General features: G+C 39.2%; 1 protein-coding gene across 1 annotated transcript in view; it reads left to right on the top strand.

Moving 5' to 3' along the window:
* Window positions 1–18801, top strand: part of EIPR1 (EARP complex and GARP complex interacting protein 1) — a 399280-nt gene extending 380479 nt beyond the window's left edge. Inside the window, exons 6-9 of the mRNA XM_007948132.1 lie at window positions 9846–9982; window positions 12687–12854; window positions 14323–14490; window positions 18627–18801. Coding sequence (XP_007946323.1) covers window positions 9846–9982; window positions 12687–12854; window positions 14323–14490; window positions 18627–18801 — 648 coding nt within the window. The remainder of the gene's footprint in view (window positions 1–9845; window positions 9983–12686; window positions 12855–14322; window positions 14491–18626) is intronic.
* Window positions 18802–21852: the final 3051 nt, after the last annotated feature.

Raw genomic sequence — 21852 nt, 5'->3', positions numbered from 1 at the left:
AACCACCAGCCTTCTGGTTAGCAGTCAAGTGCCTTGGGCACTATGCTACCAGAGCTCCCTATGTATGTATATAGGTGTGTGTGTGTGTGTGTGTGTGTGTGTATGTTGTGGTCCATCTTTGTAAAAAAAATGTAAATAAGCATCATACACCAGTGGTGTTTCTAGTTTTGATTGTGTAGAACTCAGGTCAAATTCACATATATGAATATAAAATATACTCTTTTCTTAGGAAATGGAACTTGGGTTTTGGTGCAGCAAAGAAGGAAAATACACACACACACACATTTTATATGTATTAGACCTAGTTTTTGAAATATTAGTATTAATATTATTAATATTAGTACTAATATTAGTAATACTAAAATTAGTATTAGTTTTTGAAATATGCTAAAAAGTAGTAACATTGAAAATTCCATCAAATTCCCTTATTAAATGCTGACTTGCTTCTTTCTGGAAACTCTAGTTTTTAAGGATGCTGTTCTCAAAATCTAGTAAGTTCTATAGAACTTGGAAACATCTTCCAGAGAAAGAGTGTTAGTGATGGTAGTTAGGAGCCCCGGCTAGGCCCTCTGAGTCTGTGTGTTCAGGTTGAGCCACATGTATGTATAGAGCCACACTCAGGTGATCAAAGGGCATGCTTGCCTGTGTTCCAGCTGGGGATGACAGGACTGTGTCTCTGCCCTTTCTCCAAGCCCCTGGTGCTATCCAGTTCCCACAATCTGGAAACAGAGCACATTTGTATTTCAGACAGGTCAGGAGCTATGACAGCTGGAATGTCCTGCCAGTGTAAACTTAGTTCTCAGCCAAGTTTCTTTCTTTCTCTTTTTTCCCTTTGATATTCTGAAAGTAGAGATGGGCCTTGGGCACTGTCTTGCCAAATGCCATTTCCACCACTACCGTTTATGGCTTTTAGACCATGATGATGATTATTCTCCTCTAGCACTCTGTGTCTTAACAGCATCAGCAAGGACACAGGTACTTTGTATCTTTCTGCTTTCCCATAAACCACATGTCACTATTACCTCCATCATGATGACAAGATGAATGCAGCTGTTTTAGCCATTACATCTAGACCCCTACAACATTCAGCAAAGAAGAAATCAGATTTCTCCATGCATCACTTTTTTTGTTTGTAAGGAAAGCCTTTCCCGGAAGTCCCTTTGTCCTATTGTCCAGACATAATCACATGACCATGCTTAAACTAGAAGCTCTGGTGGTGTAATGCCTAAGGTGTGACTGCTAACCAGAAGGCTGGCAGTTCAAACTCACCAGCCACTTCTCTGAAGGAAGATTGGGCAATCTGCTTCTGTAGTGATAGGGCCTTGGAAACCAAGGAGAGGTCGCTGTGAGTCAGATCCGACTGGAAGGCAGTGAGTTTGGTTTTGTTTGGTTTATGCTTAAATGAGTCATTGGTTAAAAATCAGTGAGTCTATTTTGATTGGCTTGTAACAAAAGTTCAGTCTCTGAGGTGGGTAAAGGAGCTTACTATCCACAAGCACATGGCTATGCAGATCTCTGACAGTGTGGAAAAAGAATGTTAGAATGGGCAGTGGTCATGACTGTTGAGTAATCAACCCACATCTACTACATTAAAGGGCATGGGTACAAAAGTCGGCCTTCTATATCTGTGGGTTCCATATCTGTGGGTTCCATTTCCATGGATTCAACCAGCAATGGATAGAAAATATTTGAAAACAAAAAAGCAATTAAGTAGTCAAATCAATCCCCCAAAGGCTAAGAGGGAGGTCAAATGATATTTACAAAGCATTTACATTGTATTAGGTATTATAAGAATCTAGGGATAATTTTAAGTATATAGGAGGATGTGTGCAGGTTATATGCAAATACTACACCATTTTATATAAGAGACTTGAGCATCCATGGATTTTGGTATCCACAGGGGTCCTGGAACAAATCCCTCACGGATTCTGAGGGATGACTGCACTGAATATTTTGTGCACTTTAAGAGAACAAAACCCTGCTATTTGTTATCCTTGCTGTTCTCCTTCCCAGAAGATGATGCTTACTTTTCTCAGCTGGTCTTCCATTATCCTCGTTAATGATCAGCACAAATATTTTAAGTCTGTTGTATGCAAGGTACCATGTTCTTGTAGTTGCATTCCTTCCTCTTTCCCAAGTTTGGTTACCATTCCAGCTCTGAGGCTCTTGATTGCAGGACTCAACAGCTATTTGGCTTTGAAAATTTTATGCTAAGCCTCTTCTTAAATGTGCCCCACATGAACTAAAGATGCTAAAGATGATGCAGGTCACATTTTGTTCACTAGAAGGTGTATTCTTTTGTTCATAAGAAGGTGTATTCTTTTGTTCATATCCTGGCATTAGTAACATCTCCTCTGAAAAGGTTTGTGGGATGCCTTTAATCATTCCTTTTGGACTGAGAAGCACTGAATATTTCTCTTTAATGTTGAAAAACAGATTACCATGTGTGTTGCACCCTGTGGAGTTCTTGCTGAATTCTGTCTCCATGTCACCAGGAAACAAAAAAAATGTGATTGATTAACCTTACAACTTATACCATGCTGTCTGCCCTGAGTAGACCCTCAAAAATTGATGGTTGAAATCTCTTTCAGGTTTTTATTAAAATTTATCTTCTAGACTTTTCTTTGTACCTATAGGCATAAAGTTTTCATTGCCTTGGGAGTACATACATTAGAATGAGCTATAGGGTAGAATCAGGAGGCAGCTCCTGTTTTCTGCCACTAGCTAGCTATTTAACCATGGTGAGTCACACAGTCTCTCTGGGTTTTAATTTTCCCATCTGTAAAGTAAGGGAGCTGAACCAGCTAAGATCTTTCCCCCTACCTCTGGGTTTGTTGTTGTTATGTGCTGTCCTGGGTAGAGCCTTCTATTAGTTATCTATTGCTATGTAACAAATAACCCCAATCTTAGCTGCTTAACATAGCTCTCATTTATTATCTCAAAATTTCCGTGGGTCTGGAATTCAGGCCTTGTTTGGTTGGGCCCTCTGCTTCAGAGTCTCTCATGAAGTGAGTCATGGTGTCAGCCAGAGCTGTGGTCTCATTGAAGGCTTGACTTGGAAGGATCTGCTTCCAAGCTCATTTACATAGTTCTTGACAAGATTCTCTTCCCTTTAGTTTGCTAGACTGAGAGCTTCAGTTCCTGGCTGGCTGTTGGCCAAAGGCTGTTTTCAGTTAGTTTCCATGTGAGTCTCTGCAACATGGCAGCTTGCTTGATCAAAGCCAGCAAGATGGAAATCAGAATCTTTTATAATTTAGTAATGGAAGTGACATCCTCTCAACATTGGTTAGTAGTAAATTACTTAAGAGGAGAGGATTACACAAGACCATGAAGATCAGGAGGCAAAGATTATTGGGGTCCATCTTACTTACATGCTGCCTACCACATTTTTACTACTTCTATTCACCTCTTTTATAGTCTGTCTTCCTGCTGAAAACTTGATCTTCCAAAAACTCTACTTTATTTCTTTATTTTGTTCCCCACCTCAAGGAAACCCAATTGTCCAATTCCTCTGCCCAACTTAATCTAGACCACCTTACCTATTTGATTTTGTCTAGTACTCCCAACATACAAGCCTCGCTTAATCAGTTTTGTTTATGTTACCTATTTCTCTGCTTTTGGTTATGTATATTTTTTTCCAAAAATATATTTACTCCTCTATTTCACTGATTTAAGTTCTGTTTAACCTTTAAAGTCTACCTCAAGTCTAAGCCTAAAGAAACCTCTCTTTATTTACTCCAACCTGAATATTTACATTATTGTTTATATCATGGTTGTGCTACTTGTTTGCTAGATTTTTTTTAACTGTACAATTATTGTGGTTGTTAAGGTTGTGTGTCAACTTGTCTGGACCTGGTTGAGTGGCTGGGCAGCTGGATGTGGCATTCCCCATGACGAGACTGGTAATCAACTCCATGGTGGAATCTACTGTGAGCAGCTGAGTAGATGCCTTAGGGATATGGTCTGCTTCCTGTATATAAGAAGAAGCCTTGGGGAATGGTCTGGAACTTATGGCACGCTTGAACCTACATGCAGCCATGTCATTGTTCGGCAGCCTCCCATGCTCTGCCGACCTTAGGACTTTCAGTGAACTTGAATTAGTGGCCTGCCATGTGTTTTGGTAACATTGGGACTGTGCCTTTTTACTTGTCAGCTTTGGGCTTGTTGGCCTCAGCAAGCAGCAGCTGTCTGAGTGAAGAAAAACCTCTTGCCCCAGTGGGCCAGGAGTAGGAGGCAGAGCTAAAGCCCAAGGTTGAGGGGTTTTCACCCAACCCCTAGAGCCTGGCACTTTGAACTTGAACTTAAAGCCTCCAAACTGTACGAGAATAAACTCCTGTTTGTTCAAGCATCCTATTTATGGTATATTTCTGTCAGAGCAGTACTAGGTAACCAAAACAATTATTTAATTGCATGGAGCCTTGGTTTCCTTATCTGTAAAATGGGGATATTAATATCTGTATAGTGTGATTGTTGAAATTATTTCACTAGGATACAAATGTAAAATGCTTATCATAGAGTCTAACACTTAATAATTGATAACCAGTTTTAATATTACTAAATTTTTTCTTTTAGTTCACTGCATCTGTATCTGCAGCCAGATGTTCAGTACCCTGAGAGCAGAGACAATGATATTTATCCTGCATGTACCTTAGCACTTAGTGTAGAACTGAGGGACTCAGTTGATCATGCAAGGTTGATTGGTAATTCACTAATTAATTAATTAATTAATTAACATTGTTTCAAAACTGTGGAATAGTCTGTAGCTAAAGTTTAGAATGCCTTTTACATACTATGGGTTTTGGAAGCAGACAGTGCTTAGTTTTGCTGATTAAACTTTTCCAAGGAATCCTAATGGAGTTAAAAGCAAATAAATTCATAGCGCTTTGGATGACAAAATAATTCTGGTGAGGATTCATCTTAGGTTAGTTTGCTCAAGGTTATACATCTTTTCCTTTTGGAATGGCTTTATGGTGTTCTTCCCACACAAGACACAGAATCCACTTATCTGGTTCACTCAGTTGGAACTTGTATTACCTATCTTCTGAAAATATTATGTTTTGTTTTTATCATTGTGAAGAATTTGACAATTAATATGTTTAATGGAAAATTAATTAGAACACTGAATATTTATTAGCTAGAAAATATAATCCTTTTATTGCTGATCTTATATATTTTTTAGCATATTTGGTATCATCAATGAGTAATCAATAATTTGATAACTAGGTCTTCAGAAAACTGAAATATCATCTGTAAAAATTGTGTTTGACTACTTTTTATCTTCCTAAAGGGGCTACTACAAAAATATTTCTTAGTTCATATTGTTTATATGGAAATTGAAATAGTGAATGTAACTGTAAATTGCAAAAGTTAGAGTTAAATATTAGCTCATCCTGTAGCCTAATGATATGTATTTTAGAGTCATTTTTAGATTTTGAAATAATGTTCCTGCTTCTTCTTTTTTAGTAACTATATTGCAACATTGCTGTTGGAAAGATTTTTTTTTTTTTTTTTTTTTACCTTACCCCAAATTGGCTTCTACTACACATTTTCTTGTGGCTTATAGGTCCCATAATGTTAATTTTCCACCATTTTTTTTCAAGCTTGGCTTTGTGATCACAACTCTTTTGCTAAATTCTTATAAGATTACTTACATGCATCCTCTTCCTAATTACCTCTGAATTTACTCAGAAATCAAACTTTTCTTCAGTATAGTTGCACGTGTTCAAATTGCTTATGATTTGTCCATGCCATCTTAGTGTTTCCAGAGACCCAGACCTCCTCTGTGCCAACTGAAAATAATTGCATCCTTGCAACTGAATTTTCATATGCTATAAAGATTATGGAAAGAAAGGAAAGTTGTAAAATTTGATACAGTGGAATTGAAAGTGTGGAAGACATCTATTTAATTTTTATTAATAGTCCCACTGCCACCAGGCCTCCTTCCATACACATAATTCCCACGAAATCTGCTGTTTTCTTATTACTTCACCCACGTGGCCACTGTTGATTGTTCCTGGGTGGGCAGCAGAGCCAGGCTATGCCAACTGAAGTCCTTCTCCAGGAGAATCAGCTCAGTCTCTCCTTGGATGTCTAGTTAGAAGGAGGTATAAAGCATGTCAAGCATACTTGGTTTCAGTATATATGCTAAACATTAATATGTCAATGTATTCAATTTGAAAGGAGCCCTGCTGGTGCAGTGGTTAAGTGCTTGTCTGCTAACTGAAAGGTCAACAGTTCAAACTTACCAGCTGCTCTATTGGACAAAGATATGGCAGTAGTTTCTGTAAAGATTATAGCCTTGGAAACCCTGTGGGACACTTCTACTTTGACCTATATGGTCTCTGTGAGTTGGAATTGACTCAACAGCAACAAGAGTTTATTATACAGTAGAGTAGAGATGAGGAATGTAGAGAGTCTTTATGGTGTTTGCATCCCAGTTGCTAATTTTTCCTAAAATCCCTCTCTATTTCTGACCTTAGTTTTCCTCAGACATTCCAGGTTTTTTAAATACTTAATTTCCTTTGATGCTCAAGGTAGTTCAAATTTGGTTTCTGTAAGGAGTGTGTGGGCAGCAGTGACCTGCTTTACACATGCTGCAAGAAATCCTGGGAAGAACACACAGACTAAAAGTACTGATTTGTCAGGGAAGTCTATTTGCATGTCACTTGCAATCTGCGCATCCTTTCTATTTCCATAGTCATGTTCTAATTCATGGCATCCTGCCTGGTCTCTTGTTACAGTCACTAACAGGAGTGCCTGCCTCTAAGCTCTGCCCCTCCAGTTCTTCCACATACAGCTGCCAAATCCATCTTCCAAAAGCAGGACTCTGGCTGTGTCCCTGCCCCACTTAAAAATCTTCAGTGGCTCTCTATTGCCTGACTATGAGTTAACTGCAAACTATATATTTTTCAACCTGAGTTCCATGACCACAGCCTAACTTCCTAGCTTAATGCTAATATTTTTAAGCCAAAGGCACTGTTTGCTATTCTGCACACATCTTTGCTGTTTCCTGGTTTCTGTCTTCCATCCTCAGCAGCATTCCCCATTTTTGCCTTTCAGTAGTCTGCACCTTCCTCAAGGCCTTATCTCAGATGATCCTTGCTCCCTGGGATCTTCCATTTTCCCATCGAGTTGGGTATGATCTCGCCTCTGTATCCCAAAGCACTTGGCCCTTCTCCTTCCATCCTACTTTGTATTCTAGTCATTCACTACTCTTTGTGGCTGCTAACCGAAAGGTCAGCAGTTCAAACCTATCAGCCGATCTGTGGGAGAAGGATGTGCCAGTCTGCTTTTGTTAAGCTTACACCTTTGGAACCCCTAGGGCGGTTCTGTTCTGCACTATAGGGTTGCTATGAGTAGGAATCGACTTGAAGGCAATGGGTTTGGTTTTTTTTGGTGTCACTGCCATGCCTAGCACAGTGCCTTTCCCACTGTAGTAGTGTAATAAATAATTCTTGAGTGGAACAGAAATAATCCTTTAACTTTTGTTGAAGAGAGAATTAAGTCATTACACTTGGTATAAAGTTATGTTTTTTTTAGTTGTGGTATTATATATGTATATGGGAGTTCTGGTGGTGTAGTGTCTAAGGCATCTGAGTGCTAACCAGAAGGCTGGCACTTCAAACCCACCAGCCACTCCTCAGAAGGAAGATTGGACAGTCTACTTCCATGAGATACCTCCTCGAAAACCCAAGGAGGGGTTGCTATGAGTTGAATCAACTCAACAGCAGTGAATTTTTTTTTTTTAAATACATATATAGCACAACATTTACCAATTCAGCATGTAAAACAAATATTTTAACTTGGATGCTATTTAAAAAAAAAAAAAAAAAAAGCCACCAGCCTCTTCCCTGAGAAGTACTTTTGATTTTCCATCACGTCATTGGGTTGTAAGAAAAAAAGGGGTAGTGGAGCTAGGCACTGAAGAGTTGGGTAGGGACCCTTGGGAGGATTGCCTATAAGTTTGTGGAAGGAGCAAGGTAACAGCTGTCAGCCTAGAGGATCATCACTCTCTGAGAGTGATGTGGCTGCGTATCAAAGCTGTAAGGTCTGTACAGCCTAGACAACACTCCCACTGCTGAACAATGGGAATCCACATGTTGTACTTGCAAACATAACTGAGAGCTAAACTACTGCATTTGAGTTTTGAGTAGCTCCTTACATTCTCAAAGGGTATGTGGGGTGGGAACAGCATATCTACACCTTTGGAGAAGGGTATACAAGATTTTAAAAGCTCCTTGTGATCCTGATATCCTGCTGTAGGATGATGTCTTCCTCTCCTTCATGCTGAACCCGAACAGCGATCCATTATCCTTATTGGATAACACACAGTGGAGCCTCTTCCTTAAAAAAAAAAAAAAAAAAACTAAGCTACTAAGCTCAAATGTATAACTGTGTGATATAATTTCAGGACTTTGCTCAACTCCTGAAGCAGTCATGGACCAACCTGGGTTCAGAAACAACACTGTTCTAACCTGATCTGTTAGTGCTGGGTTAGCGGAGATCCAAAACTTGGCCATTAGGCCAGCTGAGCATGGTGAGGCAGACGGAGCATCTCTCACTGTCTGTGGACAAGAAGAGTGAGCTCCTGATTAGATGTTCCATCCTCTTGCAACCTTCCAGCAGTACTCTATCCTTTGTAATAGCACTTACCAGATGGCTGTTTAGTTTACCACTTTGTTCAGCTTTGAATCTCTGGAACCTGGTGCTGCACCTGCTCTGCAACAGGCCCTCAATAAGTAATGTGAAATGGATGAATAAATCACCAGGTCCATAGGACCTGGAATGATTACAGGTGATCTCTAACTGCCATTCTAGCTACTCATTTAAATTGTTCCTTCTGGGACTCTTTAATCAGAGTTATAACACCTTTCTTGAGCTGATTAGCTATGTGGCCTCTTAGTTCCCCTCTCAAATATGCTCCAAAGTGTACAGGTAGTTTGAAAATTAAAATGAATTAAGTGTTTGTATGGTTGAGTATATTGGGGGGAATTTCACAACTGTCTCAGAAATAATTGGAGTCATGGTGTGAGGGGGAACTTAGCCAAGATTAAGGAGGGTAGGGAGGTGGTAGAGAGGCCTCGAATGCCCTCTCTTGCCTTTAGAAGTCACTGTGTGAATAGATATTCAAACCAAAAGTTAAAATAAAAATGTGAGCACATGTGCTATGCCTTTGGGCATAAAATCCCAGGCTGGCTGGTGGGTGGAGTAGGTGGGGGAAACAAGACAGCTTCACTACCGGTCTTACAAGCAGGCACTCTTTTCTCTGTCAGGTATATGTAGGTTTTGATCCCCAAGAGACTGTTCCCAGTGGATCTAGGCAAAGTCTTCATTAGTTAGCTCACTGGCCTATTGAGGTTTAATTAACCTCCATGTAAAGTATTTAGAGATCTTCAAAATAAAGAGGGATAAGGGGATGTGTATTTAAAATAGTATTTGATTAAGTAAAATATGTTTTTCCTTTTGATATTCTAGAATTGGTCATGTGTATTCTACTTTCTTTGTCTTTGTCTTTGGGTAAAGCCAGATGTTTTTTTTTTTTTTTTTCCCCAAGTTTGAGCAGATTATCACTAATCATATACTTAAAAGCAAGTCTTGTCTAATAGAGAGTCTATTCATATGCTTTCTGTTTTTTGCTGTGCTCAGTTTTATAGGTTTTTTTTTTCCTCTCCCCAAAATAAGGTTCAAACATTGTTTAAAGAGAAGAAAACAGAAATAGATATTAATTCTTTTCAATACTTATTTTTAATAATATCCTGTGAGAACAGGATATCCTCCTGCTTTTTTCTGGAAAACAATTCAAATTACTTCTCTTCTTCCTTTAAAAAATATTACCAAATTCCAAGCTGGCCAGCTCAGCATCTTTGGAAGGGAAAGGACAACTGAAGTTCACTTCAGGACGGTGGAGCCCGCATCACAACTGTACCCAGGTTGCCACAGCAAATGATACCACCCTACGAGGGTGGGATACTCGGACCATGAGGTCAGTGATGCCAGAGCTCTCCTTGGAACAGGGAGCATGAACCCACTTTCTGTATTCTTCCTCCTCTCTCTCCTCCGTTTCCTCTCTCACTGAAAAAGAACATGACTATGATGGAGATGATTATAAGTCAGATGCATTTGGGGGCACATGGTTGGTTTATCTAAATCTCACTTTTGTGGGGTATCATGAATCTTATTTTGTTTCTTCACCCCAAATTAAGTTAACATATCCATTGCTGTGGAACTGCTATACCTCAGCTGATTATTTAATGTTCCATATTAATGTTACTTAAGTGATAGCAGTTTGTAATGAAAATTAAGATCAGTGTTTATGTGATACTTCATGAGTGAGATGGAGACCATGGAATGGTCTTAGTCTCCATGATTAATGACTGAAAGTTGACAATCATAGTCCCCTTGATTCTGTCTCTCTTAGGTAGTTCTCTCTGACAGTTTCTGTTCCTGCACGATCCATGCCTATTGGGTAATCATATTTTGTCATTTAGGCAATTATATGCAACAACCAACAGTTCTAATGGAACAAATAAGAGCAATTTTTCTGTTCCAGTTGTGATTTTGATAAGCAAAGGAGTGATGGTGTGCATATCTGTTGTCATGGCAACAGAAGCCTGTGCAAGCTTTTTTAAGATACAGTTTATCCCCTCAGCACACCGTAATTTATCACTAAGCTGAAAAGACGGATGTCTTGTAATAACTTGTGTTGCCTTTAAGGGTGGGGGCAGAACTTTAAATTTAGTTTCATGGCTCCTCTGAAAATTCAGGGGCTAATAAATAATCAATTGCTCTTTCCTCAGCTTGTGCATATCTGTACAAAGGGTTTATTCAGTTTTATAATCAGAAACTGAAAGCCATAGACTTATACTATGATGAATATCCTGACAGAAGTCCATTTCTCCGTGTCCTATGGTTACCTTTTCCACAGTTTTCATTGTTCTTTAAAGGGATATAAAGAATTTTAGTGTCAAGACAAGAAACTGGAAGACATTACAGACCCCAGAAAAACAGAAAATAATTATACCAAAGATAGCTTTGGACGGCCATATCTGTGGTTAACTCATTTTACCCTGTGCTATCTCTTTGTGATGAGGAGTTGACTTCCACTGGGAAACTGGACCTCAGGAAATGAGAGTCATAGCTCCTTCTCATTGACTGTTACTTCTCCTTTTGCTAACAGCATTGTTTTTTATTTAGCCAGGATGCTTTTAGTGTTTCTTCTAGAATTTATTATGTTTTTATAAAATAATTCCCATTAGAGCATGCAGGAAACCGTTAGTAAATGCTTAGTGTATGCATGATTGTCCATCCAAATCCCTAAGACTTAACCCAATTTTTAATTTTATACATTTGCCTATTTGTGAAGATCGTAAGGTATAGGGTATCTCATTTTAGGAATAAATAAATAAATAGAGTACTAGAAAAGTACAGAATATAAATATTAGTTTAAAGATAAAAAAATGATTTAAAGATAAAAAAAATTCAATGGCAGGGGGGTGAGAAGATGAAAGGAATTGTATTTATCTACCTTGGAGAACTGAGAAGTGTAAGGTCGCTTAAAAATGGTCTTCAAATATGTGAAAGATAATTACAAAGAACAAAAGTGCCCAGTTGTACACCATTCCCACTGAAGCTATAAAGAGTAAAGAAATTAAATTATTAGAAGAGAGATTTAAGTTTCACACAAGGGAGGGAAATGGAAATGGCATCGTGGCACATAGGCAGATAGGCAGACAGGAAAGACAGTATAGCCATTAGACTATGGCCCAAGTAGAGGAGACCATTACTGATCCATGAGGCCTTTTTTTAAAAAAAAAACAAAAAAAAAAACCTTGCAACCTCACCAGATGACCTGCCCACTGTTCTGGGTTATTGAGATCAGGAGTCTAAATAATAGGTGAAATAATCTAATCTCAGATCATACAAGGAGCAGTCTAAGGTATGTTTGTGCATACATGTGGGTATAAATAATTATGTGACTGACATTTAGCAACTTCTCTCTGCCTGCATTCCCCTATCTTTAGAATGATTGGATTACATTAGATCATCTCAAAGGTATCTTCCAATGTTGACATTCCTAGATGGTATGAATAGATAAAAGACAAATCCAACAATAACAGACACTGACTCCTTCATTTTTTCATAACTTCTCCATTTTTTCCTTTCTGTTCTATATATATCTCCCAGTACCAAAAACAACTATTTTCTTTTCTCACTACATCCTTCCAAAAATTTGTCAGGTGTCCTACCCAAAAGCCTGTCTCAGCTTCTCCATGACAATCACATTCCTCTGGCACACTCTCATTCTCAAGATACCCAATAACATTTTTGACAGCTGGAATCCGATATCAATTCCGCTGCTTGCCCAGAGGATCACAAATACATTCCTGAAAAAAAATACAGCATGCATTACAGTCATTATAATCACTCACATGAAGGCCGCCAGGCTCAGCTGGCATCCACAACCACTCTTGGTGCCCGGTGCAAGGGAAGGCAATCCCTGTAAGCCAGGAGTGCTACCAGCTGGGATTTCCCTGAACTCAAATGCCAGCAGTGGGACCACTGGTATCACCAGAGCTGGGGGATTAAATATGTTACTAGGAAACTAATTCATATCTACAGAGTTCAGTGACTTTTCCTAATCCATTTAATATTTTTATATGCTGTTCTTTTTTGTTTTCTTCTCTCAGCCAGATATACTGCATAGAGAATGCCCACGGACAGCTGGTACGGGACCTCGATTTTAATCCCAATAAACAGTACTACTTAGCTAGCTGTGGAGACGACTGTAGGGTGAAGTTCTGGGACACTAGAAATGTCACTGAACCTGTGAAGACACTTGAGGAGCATTCCCACTGGTAGAGTGACTTATTTGCATGCTGGTATAGGGAAAAGGGATTATGTAATTTATTTTGCTAATTACTTTACCATTTAAAAAGGCATAAACTAGCTTAGTTTCTGCTCCTATGAATCAATAAATCAACCTGGTTTTATTTTTCCTAAAGAAACATTAATTCCAAATCTGAATGTTTGTGATTTTTAAACTTAGGAGTTGAAGAAAAACATTAGATTCTGTTTTCTATTGAAACAGTGCTGGTTCAAGTATGCAAAAATAAATGTGCACAGATGTTCACTGAAGCATTGTGTGTAATATAGGAAAGCTGGAAACTGCCCAAATGTCCATCAATAGGGGATTGGTTAAATAAATTAAGTGACATCCATTCAGTGGAGATTATGCAGCTGTCAAAAAGAAGGAAGAATATGTATGGACATGGAAAGATGCCCAAGATCATAAAATATAACTTGACTGTTTATCATATTCTGGCTTTTGCTAAGTAAGTGAAAAAACTAAATTTGTAGAATAATATGAATCTGTTTTTTATTTAAAGTGTGTGTGTACATGTGTATATACATATATACATATACACATACACATGCACACACACCTAAGTATGCAGAGAAGATCTTGAGGAGTAAGAGGCAAGCTATTATCAGTAATTCTATCTCAGGCAAGGGGACATGTTACAGGAGACTTTACTCTTATGGTCTACATCTCCAGATTTGAATTACTTCTCAGAAGTTTTAATGCTTCCGTAATCAGAAAAAAAAATATTAATTAATAAACAAAACCCACAACATGAGTGCACAATTTCAATAAAGTTCATAAATTGCTGTAATTTCCTGCAGTCTGTGTAGAAGTGTTCAGAGAGGTACATCTCCACGTGCTAGATTTCCCCACATTCTGCCAGGCTCCTCTGTGGGCCCTGGAGCCTGCAACGGCTTTGGCACCGATTTTAAGGCAGAAACTGACCAAACTCCCTGGGCACATGTGTGTGTGAGAAAGAAAGCTGGATGCTGATGATCAAAGCTCCAAGAACAATTCCAGGAAGACCTGTCATTGCTCTTTTGGCTTAGGATCTATGGCAATTGTTCATTGGGAAGTTATCTTGAGATTTTGTTTAATATAACAAGTTATCTCTAATCCATATTTTGCTTTTGGGAGAGTTTTTGTTTTAGAATTTTAGAAAGGCTGTCTGGAATATTGACCAATAAGCCTTCTTTTTCCTCTGAGGGTTTATACTAACATTTAGTCTTTTTTTGTCTCAGTTTGTTAGAATTAAGGTAGTGTTTTAGAAAAATATACAATAAAATTAACCATCTACTGAAAATTACCTAAAGTTCGACCATGTAATTTGGATTTGATATTACAAAGTAATACCTAATCTTGATCCCAGTCAAGTAGGGATCCTCAGATTACTTATGATGCAATTTAAAAAATTACTTACATCAAATGTCATTTAACAGCTGCTTCATTTTATTTTCCAGGGTGTGGAATGTTCGCTACAACCACTCTCATGACCAGTTGGTCCTTACAGGCAGCAGTGACAGCAGAGTCATCCTCTCAAACATGGTGTCAATTTCTTCTGAGCCCTTTGGCCATTTGGTAGATGACGATGACCTCAGTGATCAGGAAGAACACCATCAAGAAGAGAAGTAAGAAAAGTTATTTTAGAAACTTTGATTCTTTATGATGTGAGAATTTCTCTTTTTTTCACCAACAATGTTTTGATCTAAGTAATTTATCTGAAAAGCATTTATCTAAAAAGTATTTACTTAAGATTGACATTCCGCTTTTTTTTTTTTTTTTTGACATTTTCTTCACTTAGTGAAGAAGTTATGGGGGACTCACAGGGCTGGAAGACATTAGGACAGTAGTCTGATTATTGGTTCCCCAAAAGAGAAGGCATTAAAATTGGGTTAAGTAATGCCTCGTGTTTTTTGTTCTTATCAAATGCCATATATAAATTTTTGATGACTGTCATTAGCCTTCAAACTGAACTTAAACATTAGTAATGAGAACTAACATTCATTGATCCTCACAGTACTCCCTGTGAGCTAGATATTATTAATATCCTCATTGTAGTAGATTTAAGCATATGAATCTCAGTGTTGTTCAAGTGATTTGCTCGTAAACACTTAATTAGTAAGTGGCAGGACTAGGACTTGAACCCAGACTGCTCACTCCCAAATCCAAATTCATTCCCTTGTGCTACTTTGCCTCTATATGAAATGTACTAAACCACAGTGCATGTTTTAATAGTAACACCATTTTGGTTGTATACATTTAGAAAATGCTTTCCTGTATCTGATCCTGGGAGCTCTAGTGGCATAGTGCCTAAGGCATTTGACTGCTAACCGGAAGGCTGGTGGTTCAAACCTACCAGCCGCTCCTCGAAAGGAAGATTGGGGAATCTACTTCCATAGAGATACCACTTCAGAAACCCAAGAAAGGGTCACTATGAATCAAAATCAACTCCACAGCAGTGAGTTGTTTATTTTATTTTTTTGTTTTTTATTTCAAATATCTGATCCTAAGGAGCTCTGGTGACATAGTGCCTAAGGCATTTGACTGCTAACCAGAAGGTTGGTGATTCAAACCCACCAGCCACCCCATGGAAGGAAGACTGGACAGTCTACTTCCATAAAGATTTATTGCCTCAGAAACCCAAAGGGGGTCGTTACGAGTCAAAATCAACTCGATGGCAGTAAGTTTGTTTTTTTGCTTTTTATGTCTGATCCTAATAGTATCTATGATTGGGAGCTAGTGTGGGCAGTACCCTTTTCATAATGGAACTCAGGCCCCCTGAAACACATATGGATTCACTCTACTAGTTAGTAATAGAACAGAGATGTGTCCTGATCTCAAGGCTCTTGTCAGGGGCTCTGGCTATAACCTGAATGTGGCCTGTAATTGTGCAACTTGCTGGCTTCTCTGGTCAGTGAAGAAAATGTAAATAAAGACCAGTTTTCTTTTAGAAAAAACAGTTGCTTTCAAGTTTATTTTGACTCATGGCAGCTCCACGTGAGTCAGAGTAGGACTGTGCTCCATAGGGCTTTGAATAGTAGCTGAGTTTTGGAAGCAGATCACCAGGCCTTTCTTCTGAGGTATTTCTGGATGGACTTACACCTCAAACCTTTCTATTAGCAGCCAAGCATGTTAATCATTTGCACCACCCTTGTCAAAAAGAAAACAAGACCAAAAGAACCAAACCTGTTGCCATGGAGCAGATTCTGACTCATAGTGACCTTGTAAAGACAGAGTAGAACTGCTCCAGAGTTTCCAAGTCTGTAATCTTTATAGAAGCAGCCACTTCTTTCTCCCACAGAGTGGCTGGTGAGTTCAGTCTACCTTTTGATTAGCAGCCAAGTACTTTAACAAATGTGCCACCAGGACTTCTGTCAAATAATATAGTACATAATAAAAGGAAATAATTTCCATTTTTCTTGAGTTGATTTGTTTTTGCTTATGGCAACTACTTCCTATGCTGTAAGTGAGTATGCTTCAGATCTTACCCCAGAGAATTCAGACTCCCAGGATTCCAGAAGGAGGAGTTTCCGGAATAAATTCTAGTTTAATTGAGTAGTTTGAGGCATTCAAAATGCAATATGATTTTATCATTCTCTTTTGAGATTCCTGAATTCTTTCTCTACCTACCTGACTTTATTCTAAAATTACTTAGTAAGGAAGTATTTATTTGGAACTTCAGGATGATAATTTACCAATTTCTTGCCCCTAATTTTGTTGTTTTCCTGTTCTAATACTTAGAAACACAGGTCAACCAAAAGAATAATATTTAAACATAATGACAGTGGTTTCAGCCTAAGGATCTACCTTTATACAATCGGGATTTTGCCTTCTTTGCAATCATCTCTTCTCGTAGCAGGTGTACTTAGGTTACTCTGGAAGTCAAGTCTCTATTAGAGGAGAAACCTGATCATTCCTTTAATTGGAACCTGTGTGATTAATTGGTGTTTGTGCTCCATGCAGGTGGTTTCAGAGCGGCTATGTTAGGGAGGATTGAAGCACTGGCTTGTTATTCACGTGCCTGGGCATGGTGACACTAATGCCTTTTTGTTCTAATTATTTCTCAAAAATCTTAATATACTTTCCTGTTTTCATTGTTTGTCCACATAGCTTATTAAAGTCAGGAAAATAAAATATCCCCTGTGATTATAAGATTATATTTGGAACAGAGCATCAATTGACTAGCTGATAAGTCCATTTATTGGGAAGACCAGAACTTGGTGATGCATTATTTAGGCTTTATCAGAACACAAAGCTAAATACTAGTAAGGGACACAAAGAGAGAATATGCCTTTAAGAATTAATTGTCTTGTTGCGTAGATAAAGCATTTTTATCTGCAAAGAAATTCAAGAGCTCGTATAATATAGTACATACATTGAGTAGAAGTATTTTGTAAAATGGGAAGTAAGGTGTGAAAGAAGCCTGTGTCGGTTGGAAAACGTGGCTACTGTGCTCATAGGGCAGGTATGGATCAGCCCTGAGAATGTTCCTGTTGGGACAGTCAGGAGAGGTATGTATTCCTTACCTTCAAATGCTCTGATATGCTGAAAAATTCTTTAATTCTTATGTGTTGTGCATAATAAAAGTGCCTAAAGCACTTGACTGCTAACCAGAAGGCTGGAGGTTCAAACCCATCAGCCACTCCTCGGAAGGAAGGTTAGGCAATCTACTTCCATAGTGATACTGCCTCAGCAACCCAAGGAGGGGTCACTATGAGTCGGGTCCGACTCGACGGCACATAACAACAACAACAGTGGCTTAATGGGTAAGGTATTTGGATGCTAACCAGAAGGTCTGAGGTTCAAACCCACGAGCTGCTCTGCAGGAAGAAGATGAAGTGATCTACTTCTGTAAAGATTTATAGCCTTGGAAACCCAAATGGGATCTCTATGAGTTGGAATCAGCTGGATGGCAGTGGGTTTGGTTTTTTTGTGTGTGTTTATACATGATAAAGAATAGAAAAGTGAGTAGGTTCATCTGGTGGGATTCCTAGAGAAGGTAAATGTAACACAACTGTAAGGGAGGTGAAGTTGGAAAACTGGGATCCTAAATGAGAGCAATTGTACAAGCCCAGTGCCAGACCTGAGCAGGCTTTGTCCTCTCTCTCCTTACTTGAGCACAGTATCCTCTCTCTTGGCTCTGTGGGGCACTTATGAGTGTTCTCAGCCCCAGGCCCAGCTCTGCAGTAACCACCCACCACCCGCACCATCCTGAGCAGGCTCTGCTGGTTCCTAACCTCAGACTCCTGGCCTGCTCAGGGAGGGGTTGAACTAGCTGATCTCTAAGGTCCTTTCTGCTCAACAGTAATGGGGACTTAAAAATCCTTTCTTTACTCAGACACAGTGAATATTTTCCCTCCAGTCACTTTCCTTTGAATCAAGGAGACCCCTTTGTTCTAATAACCAGAGAAGCCAAGATATTATTAGACAATTTTATTTCCATAAACCATTCAAGAAAGTCTCATTTCTTCATAGCTATAATAAAAATTTCTGTGCTTTTGCATGGATAATTTTTATTGTGCCTCAGTATAGGCTATTGTAATTATTCCCATCATGCAGATGAGAAAACTGAGGCTCAGGGACTTGAATACATTTCTTCTGACAGGGTATCTCATGTCCTTCCTGCTACTTCTTACTGTGGCTTCCTACCTTGTAGGAAGCCACATGCACTTAACCTGAAAAGCTGAGCTCTGTGGTTGAGCTTCCTTGTCTACATGTATCTATTCACTGCCTTTTTCGTGTCTGTGTCTCCACTGAATTCTAGGAATAAAGAGCCCCTCCAGGACAGCGTCATCGCAACCTATGAGGAGCACGAGGACAGTGTGTATGCAGTGGACTGGTCCTCTGCCGACCCATGGCTGTTTGCCTCCTTAAGTTATGATGGAAGACTTGTTGTTAACAGGGTTCCCAGGGCACTGAAATATCACATATTGCTCTAATTTGTTTGGATGGCATTTCTGATTTATTCTCTTGGCAGATTCTCGAGAATTTACAGCTATTTGGAGGTAATTAGTTTTCCAAATAGATCCCTCTCTGGGAGAACCAATATTGCCTTCTTTTAATGCAAGCATTTATGAATAATAATAAAGCTTCAGCCAACTATACAAACTGACACCTAAAACAAAGTTCTCTCTTCACTGAAGATGGAAAATAATATCTTTCAAGCTGTACTGGGAATATGATCGTCCCCTCCTTCCCCTATTGTTACGTAAATCAGTGCTTGTCCAATCACTGTGGAGTTTATCTTTTCTGTTTTCAGGATACTGGAAGTTTTACATTTTTAAAATATTTCTGTTTCCATAACATTAATTCATCTTTGCCTTGAGATTAAAAATGAAATAAAATAAATAATGTCTAGTTGCTTGGACTCCTGGCTTACTCTTTAAGGAAACTCTTTCCTTCTCATTTGCCCACAGCACCTGGGTCTGTTCATTTTCTGTGGCACAGCCCACAAAACACGAAGGGTGGAGGAGCATTCCCCTCTAAACAACTGCATTTTTGTCAAGCTCAGAACTTCCTGAGGAAGATTTGCTGGCCGCAGCTGTGCAGACATTGCATTGAGTCCCAGAGCCTGACCCCACCATCAGTGCTCTCTGGCCATGGCATCTGAGCGGTAGAGTCTGGGGACTCGTGGAATGTATTAGTGATGAACACTGCATTTTCTGTTGTTCTTAAGTTTCCTGCTTAGCCTTTGGGCCTTCTCTAATCTTTTTGTGTATCATTCTGCATTGTGTCTCATGTGCATTATGCTGATGGCATTGTAAATGTGGTTCTTTATCATTCCAGGAAGTAATGATTATGCTCCCGGTTTTTCAGTCTATTGGGTATTACCCAGCACACTCTTAAACTCATTTAAATTCAACATAATCTGCTATCATTCCATCATTCCTAGTTAATCGCGAGACAGCCTTTTTCATTGGTTCCTCCTTCTATGGGTCCACATGGAGTGGATCTGTGCTTTGTGTGCCTACTGCTCCAGCCCCACCACCCAGAGCAGCAACCCAGGAGAGTGAAGAGAGGCCCACACAGCCTTGCAGATGGCAACTTCTGATCCCTCAGTTGCCTTGTCTGGAATGAGGGAGATGGACTGGAGGCACTCACAGTCCCCAGTCAGCTCTAAGATTTGATTATTCTACTACAGGGCTAAGGATCCCTAGTGGCACAATGGCTAAGTGCTTGGCTGCTAACCAAAAGATCTTCAGGTTCAGCTGCTTCTCTGATGATTTACAGCCTTGGAAACTCTATGGGCAGTTGTACTCTGTCCTTTAGGGTCACATGACTCAATAATGAACAACAACAACATGATAGTCCTTAATCTGAAAAACTGACCTTTTATTTAAAAATAAACATATAAAAATGAAACATCTTTGATGAAGCCATCTGGTGTCCCAGGAATGTTTGTATTTTATTTTCTAAGTACATGATTGAGCACTGAATGGTATACCTAGGATTTTGTTTCTTATATGGGGAGAGAGTTTACTAGCCAAGGAGGGGGCTTGAGGAAGAAGCAAGACAGGGAAGTCAGTTCTCATGCCCTTTAGCATTTCTGCCGCCAGCTAAGACTTGCATTGTGAGGAATGCAGAACAACTTCAATGAAAATCCTCCCTTCAACTTGCTGATTTTCGGAAGAAAAATTATGTTTTCATAAATAGGTGTGCTAGGCACTATTTTAGTTGCTACAGATATAGATGGATTGACACCGTGGCTGCGATGATGGGCTCAAGTATAGCAGGGATCATGGAGCTGGCGCGGGATCGGGCAGTGTTTCGTTCTGCTGTGCATGGGGTTGGTATGAGTCGGAAACGACTCGACGGCACCTAACAACACAGATATAGAAGTGAATAATGCAAAAATCTTGATTTACATGTAGAGTCTACATTCTTTTTGGGGAAACCATTTATCAATCATTAAATAAATATGTAGGTATATCAGATAACATGGGGATAAATGCTGTGGAGGAATATGAGAGAGAGAAGGAGGGTCAGGGAGTATTAGTGGGGAGTGGGAGTGGGAAAGTGGTTGGGTCCAGGCAGTCCTCGAATTATTAATGAGTTCCATTCCTACGCCTGTCTATAATTCTGAGTAGTTAGGTGCAGTTTATATCTAACATCATTTAGTAAAATGTTTCTCTTAGTATATAGTGTATAGTGTACCTTTCTATGCATAATAAATAAATAAGCATTAAGGAGAAACTTCCAGATACACTAAAACATCTTACAATAATATGTTGTTGAATGTATTGTTAGGTGCCATCAGTCAGTAACTACTCATAGCTACCTATGCATAATAGAACGAAACACTGCCTGGTTCTATGTCATACTCAGAATTGTTGCTACTTTTGAGACCGTTATTGGAGCCACTGTGTCAGTCCATGTCTTTGAGGCTCTTCCTCTTTTTCACTGACCCTCCAGCTTACCAAGTATGATGTCCTCCTTTTTTCTTTTTAAACTATGTATTGTGATTTGGGTGAAATTTTATACAGCAGATTCATTTTCTATTTATCAGTTCATACACATTTTGTTTTGTGACATCAATTATAATCTCCACAGTGTAACAGCTGTCTTCCCACTTCCTCCCTGTGGTTGCTTTGTCCCTGTGTGTCCTTCTTTCCTGTGCATTCCTGCCTCTTGAGCTATGTCCCTGTGCAAATGCTGCCCTTGTGATCACCCATGGTTGATTGTTCCCAGGAGCACGGATAATGTCCTTCTCCAGGGACTGGTCCCTCTTAATAACATGCCAAAGTATGAGAGACAAAGTCTCACCATACTCAAATCTAAGGAGCATTCTGGCTATACTTCTTCCAAGACCATTTTGTTTGTTCTTCTGGCAGTCCATGATATAATCAGGATTCTTCACCAGCACCATTATTCAAAGGCATCAGTTCTTCATTTTTACTTAGTCCTTGTCCAGCTTTCACATGTATATGAGATGATTGAAAATACTATGGCTTGGATCAGATGCACCTTAATATTCAAAATGGCATCTTTGC

This window comes from Orycteropus afer, unplaced genomic scaffold (assembly GCF_000298275.1).
Source record: "Orycteropus afer afer isolate SDZICR_OR568_19922 unplaced genomic scaffold, OryAfe1.0 scaffold00204, whole genome shotgun sequence".
NCBI classification, from domain to species: domain Eukaryota; kingdom Metazoa; phylum Chordata; class Mammalia; order Tubulidentata; family Orycteropodidae; genus Orycteropus; species Orycteropus afer.
The sequence above is the reverse complement of the archived record's forward strand: the minus strand, read 5'-3'. Positions and strand labels throughout refer to the sequence as shown.